Below are 8,043 nucleotides of genomic sequence, written 5' to 3' on the forward strand. Positions count from 1 at the left end.
TGATAGTCGTGTGGTAGGAGTTCATGTGGTTCCAAAGTAGAAGCTGGAGATCGTTATTGACAGTGGTAGAGGTGTGTGACTGTGGCGGTTCTGGGTGCTTTGCTGGACGCTGGTGGCTTGGCCAGAGGACGCTGCCCCCGGACGGACGCCCCTTCCCCAGGGACGGCGAGGCCGATGGGTGGGCAGCTGCGGGCCAGGCTGGGCACGGTGCTGATTCACTGAGGCGGGGGCTGAACAAGGGCGGTGCTGGTGCACCCGGGGGTCACCTCCCTGCCCACACACCGCCAGGCTACCTCGCGGGTGAGTGGCGAAGCCGGGCCGGTGCAGGCAGCTCTCTCGTCTCTTTGCAGGGAGCAGCCCTGAAGTACCTGCCTTCCATCCTCGAGGACGTGTTTGGGATCTTTGACTCCTCTGTGCTGGGGTAGGGTCCCCATTGCCCCCGCCATCCCCAGCCCCGCTCTGCAGCATGCTTGGTGCCTGCTGCAGCCACCTCTGCCCCCGCTCCCATCCCACGGTGGACCCCTGTCCCGGAGCTGCCGGCAGGGATGCAGGCTGATGCTGTTGAGCTGAGGGCAAGGGCAGACGGAGGGGTCTGGTTTTCCTGATGAATTCCTGGGAATTGCCTCTTTATCCACTTCCTAGTGCAAAACCAGGGGAGGGTTTTGCTCAGGTTTAGCAGTAGCCTGTGCTTCAGGCAGGGGATGAGCCTGGAAACCCTTGGTCCCAGTCGGGTCCATTTTGGGACTTCAGGCAGGGTTTTCACGCTGGGTGTCTCGGCACGGCCAGCTGCGGTGGGCACGGGGTGCCTTGCGGCTTTGTGTGGTGGGACCATCCTGCCCTGTGCCGCCCCGCACAGCTCTGCCCCCGTCCAGCTGCTCCCTGCTGCCCGCAGCCCTGTCCCGCCCGAAACACGGGGGCAGCCCGGCCCTGACCCCCTGCTGCGGCGCTGGTCTTCTGCAGAAGGGAGGGGGCTGCAGGGGCTCAGGACTGCAAAATGGCAGTCTTTAAATTTTAATGATTTAACACTCATTAAACCCTCTCACCCGGACGGCAGGGCCTTGCTGCGGGACTTCGTGGGGAACCTGCCGCCCCAGCGCCTGCTGAGGCAGAAGCTGCAGTCCCTGACTGACATCGTCAACAGCAAAGTCTTCCAGTCCTACGGTGAGAGGGGGCTCCGGGGTCCTGGCGGCACTGCCTGCGCTGAGCTCCCCTGGGAGGGCCGTGGCATGGGACGGGGGTGAGTCCCCGCCGCAGGGACCCCTCCTCTGCCTCTTGCCGGCGCCCGGGGTGGCTCTGCAGAGGGAGGCGATTCCCTCCAGCGTGGGCTGGAGCCACGTGCAGCCCAGCCCCGCGCCGGGGTGCAGCCAGCGCTGCTGGGGCGAACCTCTCCCGCTGCCTGAAGCGCTGCCAGGCTGCAGGGGGGGAAGTTCGGTGTGGCTGGAGCAATAGGCAGCCAGTGGGGCGATAGTTTAGCAGGCGTGTGGGGGCTGGCTGTCAGACTGGAAGGACGTAGCGGGTAGGATTCCCCAGGCCTGCCCTGACTCTGGTGCTGTTCAGTATTCTTGGGAGCAATCTAGGTGGTGGAAAAAAAGAGTAGACTGGGTAGATTTTGCCCTGCAGGGCAGAAGTGGCTGGAGGCACACTGGAGGACACACTCAGCATTTAAAATAATCCCCACCAATTGGAGAAATGGCTTAGAAAGATATAGATTGTATTTAAACTAAAACCAAAGGTATGAAAGCAATCACCAAGCAAGCAGGGGCCAGAGCACAGGGAGGCAGCAGTGCTGCAGGAGGGGCTTGGGCCCGGGGGAGCAGGGGGGCTCGGCGGTGCAGCCCTCGCGGGGGGAGCACCCTGCACCCTGCTCGGTGTCACCGAGGCCTCGTCTGGGCTTACTTCTGCATGTGGCTTTGGGTGGCACAAGGGACATGTCTCTGAACCGGAGAGAGTCCAGAAGAAAGCAGTGAGAGAAGCAGAGCTCAGAAGACAGGGTGAGGAAGGAGCGACTGAGGGCTCAGGGCAGGAGAGGGCACAGGGGAGATGCGGTGAGCTTCCAGATACCCACACGGCATCGCCGAAGAGAAGGGGAGCGTCCTGCCCTGTGCCCCAGGAGCCAGCACAACACCACCCCTCCATACCCCATGACAAGCAGATGGTCGCGCCAGCAAGAAAACAATGGAGAAATGTTTCCCACCACGTTCCTTCCCCTCAGTCCCACTTTAGCGGTGCCATCGCAGCGACAGCAGCAGCGTGGAGCCGTGGGTGCAGCGCGGTGTCACAAATCCTGGCCCCGGGCAGAGGAGCAGAGCGGGGCGCAGCAGGGAGAGCCGCAGGGTTTGCACGTATTCAGCACCAGAGACTCTAGTGCTTGTGGATGGTGTCCGGTTCAAAAAGTCTCTGTCTGTTACATCCAAAGGAGCTTTGGACAGAGCAGAGAAGCAGAACGCAGGCCGCTGGCAGAAGCTGAAGCAAGCGAGGTTCAGATGAGGCTTTTCTACCTTATTTCACTTTATTTTAGCGGGCAGGGTGAGCAGCTGTGTACAGGTTGCAATGGAGTCTCCATCTTGGAGCCTTCCCACCAGATTTAATGTTTTTCCAAAACCACGGCTCCACCCGAGGAGGAAGCTGACAGCTCCGTGCGTGTGGGTCGCAGCCCAGCCCAGGCGTTGTGCTGGTCCCGTCCATCCCCTTGGTCCCTTTCCTGCCCGGTCCCCTCCGGCGCTGGGGTGGTGCCAGCGCCCTCCAGCCCGGTGCCTCCCTGTCCGCCCTGCAGAGTGCCGGGAGCTGCTGCTGCAGACGGTGGTGCCCATCCTGCAGGAGCTGATCGAGAGGGGGGAGGAGGAAGACGCCTGCATCGAACTGCTCAGCAACATCCTGGAGGTGCTGTACAAGGCCCAGAAGGTAAATCCCATCTTCTCTGCTGCCTCCTTTTCCCTCTCAGTAATCGCCTTGGAAGTGACCTGACTAAACCCGTTTGAGTAGGGTTAAGCACAAATTACTGGCTATGACATGGCTGGGACTGATTGTGGGCACCCAAAGGGGGCTGTTGGTGGGAACCTGCCCAAGATGGGGGTAAAACCCTTTTGATTTCCACCTCAGTTGGTCTCTGGCAAGTTCCCATCAGTCCCCATCGGCGGGGAAGAGGCCTCCAAGCTCAGGGGCAGCACCGGCCCGAGGGCAAGGGGGTGTCTCGCCAGCCGTGCCCCTCTCTGTCCCTGCTCTGCAGACCCAGGGGGAAGGTGAGGGCAGGGGAGGAGGCAGCTGGTCAGCGACCGCCCGCTGGCCCCTGGGCAGCGTTGCGCTCCAAAACTAGCAGTGATGGCCCTAAACGTGAGCCAGAGCCCTGTGGCATGGGGGGTGCAGCCCAGAACCCCGCAGCCGAGAGCTGGCCATGCCCAGGCGACGGGGAGCCCCACGTGCCGCCTTCCTTCCCCCCGCGCTGCCTGCCAGAGCCTGCCTGCTGGCGTGGGGGACCAGAGCACGGGGTCCCAGTAATACACCAGTCCGGCTGCAGCTCGGGGCTGGGCGGGCTGGGCAGCTGGCTTGGCACGGTCCTGCTGCGGGCACCTGGCTGCCAAACATGACTGGTCCCAGGATGGGCTCTGGTGGGACGGGGCTGTCCTTGCTGGGGATCAGCCCGACGTCCCGGGGTGCTGTTTGTTGCAGAGAGCGGAGGAGCTGCGAGCGCAGCGCGGCGCAGGCGGGGGACGGCACGAGGACCGTGGGGATGCGGAGCTGGTGAGTGCCTCTCCGGCAGGCTGTGGTACCCGGCAGGTGGTGGGAAGCAGCCAGGCACCCCTGTGAGTTCGGGCAGGGCTTATCTGGATCTCACTATGGTGACAAACCCTGTACGGTCACCTGGAGTCACGGCGGGGAGCGGGGCTGCTGGAGGGGTGCTGCAGTGACGGGGTCAGGCCTGGGGGGTGCCTTGCAGGGCTGGGAGGCCGGGGGTCTGTGTGGCTCTAGGCTTGCTGTGAGCCCCCCTTGCCCCATGTCCCGCCCTGGTGGGGGGGGGGTCTGTGCCCAGACCTTCGCCCTGGCCCCCCGCAGCCTTGGTGCTTCATTGTGCCCCGGCGGGTGGGCTTGGGCCGTTCCCGCTCCTCACCCAAGTGAGGGGTGAGTGAGGTCTGATGGCTCTCAGGGGACATCGGGGCTGCGGGGTGGCCTGGTGGTGTTCCCAGCACAGCAGGTGAGGCATGTGCGAGGCATGTGCAAGGCGTGTGCGAGGCGTGTGCAAGGCGTGTGCGAGGCGTGTGCGAGGCGTGCCAGCTCTCCGGAGCTGGGTCACAGCCCGGCCAGGTGCCAGAGTCCCCACTTGGCCCCGCTGGACTCGCTGCTCCCCAAGCGCTGGAGCACGCGGGGCCGCTGGGGTCACACAGAGATGGCCGTGGTGCCAGAGGAGGGCTGGCAGAGCAGATCCAGGGGTGCGGGATTGCTGTTGTTAGGGCGCAGGAAGGATAAAGCGAGGGCTTGGCCCACTGGGAGCAGCACACAAGAGACAGAGCACAACTGGTGGCTGCCTGTGGCCCCAGCAGCGTCCCCTGTGGTCACGGCTCATCGGCTCCTGCCCTGGCACCGCGGGTGTTTGGGCTGAGCACGTGGAAGTCACAGGCACAAGCACAGTCCTGCACAACTGCACTGGCGGCTCCTTCCCTGGGTCACCCTCCTCCTCCGTTTCCCACGGCACAGAAACGCGGCACCCTGCGGGATGCTGGGTCACATCGCTGTGGTGCCAGGCTGGGGTACCTCGGGGGGCCAGGCGTGACCGTACCTCAGTAGCCAGCCCCCTTTCCCCATGTTGCCTGGGTGCTGCCCTCCGTCCCCTGCCTTTCTGCAGCTGGCATCGGGCCGTGTCCCTGGGCCACCAGCGAGGGAAAGCTTGGAAATTGTGGTTGAAATGTCTCGTTTTGGCCTTAACTTTTAAACCCAAAATAGCCAAAAGGGGAGGATGGTCACGATGCTCATGGGTGAAGATACTGCTCTTGTTTCAACCCCATGTGAGGTGAAACCCACCTCTGTCTGCCTAGTGTGGATGCAGCTGTCCCCAGCCATCCCCAGCCGTCCCCAGCCATCCCCAGCTGTCCCCAGCTGTCCCCCGCTGGGTGGCCAGCTTTGCCAGGGCGGTGTATGAGGCTGAGCCCTGTATTTACATCGCCTTGTTCCAGCTCCAGCTCCAGCTCCAGCTGGTCGCCCTGATGCTGCCAGCCCCCACGTGGTGATCAAACGAGCCGCACTTGCTGTGCTGGAGTGGACAAGACTTTCATTTCAGTATTTCATATAAATTACCAGTCTTTAGAGTCAGCTCGTGATTTCCCATCTCTAAGGTGCCACAAGCCTGACCCTCACAGCAGCGTGCTGCCACCCGGCCACCACCACGGACCAGAGCTCTCTGGTCCTGTGGCTGAGGATCCCGGGCCCAGGGCTTGTCCGGCAGCCACAGTTCCCCATGGCTGGAGCAGAGCCACCTCCTCCCCGCTGCACGGGGCACTATGGGGTGTGGAGGAAACTTGTGCCCACCGTCCTTGCTCCCGCACCCTCTGCCAACAGTAACTGCCAACACTTTACAACCTCCTTGCCTGCTTTTTTGGTGAGCGTGCCCCCAGCCCAGCCTGCCAGTGCCAGGAGCCCACAGGGGCTGGGGCGTGTGTGCCGCCTCTGCACCGCAGGGGTGAGTCCCGTCAGCTGTGGTGACGGTGCTGTCACCTGTGCCCTCCTCCCGGCACCACGGCAGGCAGCGCCGGGCGGTCAGGCACAGCCATGACACTCTTGCCTTGCAGGTGAAGGTGAAGAAGCACATCCAGCTGATCCTGGAGCGGCTGCTGCACACTGTCAATCGGAGGGTGATCGTCCTGGACCGGGAGAACACCCTGCGGGTGAGTGCCACCGCCACTGCGTCGGGACGGCGCCAGGCGTCGGGACTGCGCCGCTTCCCACGGTGCCTTCGGGCGATGCATGAGAGGGAAGAGGTGCCGCTGATTTGGGGGTCTGGGACTGGGTGACCAGCGCTGGTCCTCAGCTGGCACTGCAGCCTGGTACCAAGCTGGTGGGGGCTGGACATGCAGGTATGTAATGCAGCGGGAGGCACGAGAAAGCCCAAAACGAAGGGGCAGCTGTGCCAGGAGCCGGTCTGGAGCAGAGGGTGCATTGGGAGGTGCAGGCAGAGGGTTTGTGGTGCAGGAAGCCCATTTTGGAAGCAGATGAGGGGTTTGGGCTGTGTTCTCCAGAGAACAGGCCACTGGACCTGGTGAACCGTCACGGTTTTACGTGCCGAGAACACGTGGGAGAATGTGCTGGGACACCCACCTCTCGTGGGAGCGGCAGGCAGGTCGGAGCACTGCTCAGGTGAAGCTTCGCCCAGAGCAGCTGCGCCGGGTGCAACGATCTGGTCACGAAGGAGGGGGAAAGGGAGCTCTGGCTGTGGGTTCATGGGCACTCTGATGTGGACGTGGCGGCGGACCCAGTGTGCTCGGCCGGGCAGCAAGGAGGGGGCCCGACAAGCTGCTCTGGGTCACAGAGGTGGGCGAGGAGCTGGGTCCGACCGCGTTCCAGGAGCCTGGGGCGAGAAGTGCCGTGCAGCAGCAGGGAAACGCCATGCTGTGGGGGAGCGCCGTGCTGTGCCGTGCCGTGCCGTGCTGTACACCATGCCCAGGGAGGTGTGGGCATCTGGAGCGGTGGCTCGGCCCTTTGCTTGGGCCTTCTTGGGCTAAGCCTGGGGGTTCGCCATCCTGCTCTTTGTTCTCGTTGATAAAGACCCAACTGAACCGAGGCGGTGAAGCCATCGGGCAGGATAGGAGCTTTATCGTTGCTGGCCCTGCCCGTGCTCTCCAGCGGATGGGGCTGCCCTGGTCTGCGAGACTCCTGGGTGCCAGAATCGCTCTCGCCATCACGCCGAGGCACCGGCATCGCCGCTCCCTGCCCAGTGACCCCTTTCTCACACGCCTGAGGGACAGAGGCGGCTCAGCCTGCCCTCCCCTGCCCGCTTGGTCGGTGCAGCCCTGTGGTGATGTTTCCCAACAGTGGCTCTGCCATCCTGGGGTGGCCTTATGGGCTGAGCCGATGGCGGGTGCAGTCCCTGGCACATGCCTGAGCGCAAGTGGCCTCGTGGCCAGGCAGCGCCGCTTCGCTAGATGCGTCCCCAGCTCTGCTGCCGAGAGCTCTGCCGCCGGGGCTGTGCTGGGCGGGCGCAGCGGGCTCTCGGCGTCAGAGCATGATTCACGCGTGACTCAGGCAGGAGCAGCGTACAGGGTTGCATTTGGCACCGTCTCGCTTTTAGCCTTTGTTCGCAGGCTGCGTGATTCAGCGCCAGAGGAAGCAAGAGCAAAAAGAGCTGCGGGGTGTGCTCTGCCCAGCTGGGACAGAGCCGAGGGGGGACGCCGGGTGCTGGAGCATGGCCCCGTGTACGGTGAGGGAGAAGGGGAGCGACCCTCTGGCTGCGCCTCGCTCCCGCTCCTTGCTCCCCTTCCCGTGCGCTGGGCTCCACAACCGCCGTCTGGCAGCTTTCCCGGCCGTGGCGTTCACCATTCCCATGCGGCTGCTGCAGCCCGTGCTTTCAGCCTGGGGTCTGAGGCCCCTCAGCCCAGGCTGCTCCTGCACCTCTGGCTGCCAGGAAGGTCTGAGGGGACCAGAGACGCATGTGCCCACGCCAGGGGTGGCCTCCATCCATCCTATTGCTGCCGAGCGAGAAGGGAGGAGCGCCCCCGATTCACCATCCCAGGAACTCGGGCACTGAGAGGCCTCCGACCTCCCCTGCCCTCGCCTGCACAGCTCGGCCCCGATCCACGGGGCTCGTGAGTGGGGCCGGTGCTGGGCGCTGCAGCATCTCCCACGGCCGAGCAGCCAGGGCCCCCTGGCACCACGGCGGCCCCTCGGCACTGCCGGCCCCCATCGGCACTGCCGGCCCCCATCGGCACTGCCGGGCTGCAGCCTCTGAGCCCCAGGCGGGTCCCCGGCACAAGGGATGGGGTTCGACACCGTGTCAGCTCCTGCACATGCAAATCTCCTGCTTTGGGGTCCCGTAGTGTGGGCACGGGCTGGAGGGGCCGT

At 64.3% G+C, this 8,043-nt stretch overlaps 1 protein-coding gene across 1 annotated transcript in view; it reads left to right on the forward strand.

The window, feature by feature from the left end:
* LOC147415770 (dedicator of cytokinesis protein 2-like) overlaps positions 1 to 8,043 on the forward strand; it is a 74,810-nt gene that overhangs the window by 30,085 nt on the left and 36,682 nt on the right. Inside the window, 5 exon segments of the mRNA XM_086463692.1 lie at positions 351 to 421; positions 1,055 to 1,161; positions 2,774 to 2,901; positions 3,667 to 3,738; positions 5,778 to 5,873. Of these exon segments, the coding sequence (XP_086319818.1) occupies positions 351 to 421; positions 1,055 to 1,161; positions 2,774 to 2,901; positions 3,667 to 3,738; positions 5,778 to 5,873 (474 nt within the window).

The sequence above is a fragment of the Leptosomus discolor genome, chromosome 4 (genome assembly GCF_034619465.1).
Source record: "Leptosomus discolor isolate bLepDis1 chromosome 4, bLepDis1.hap2, whole genome shotgun sequence".
In the NCBI taxonomy this organism is placed as follows: Eukaryota; Metazoa; Chordata; class Aves; order Leptosomiformes; family Leptosomidae; genus Leptosomus; species Leptosomus discolor.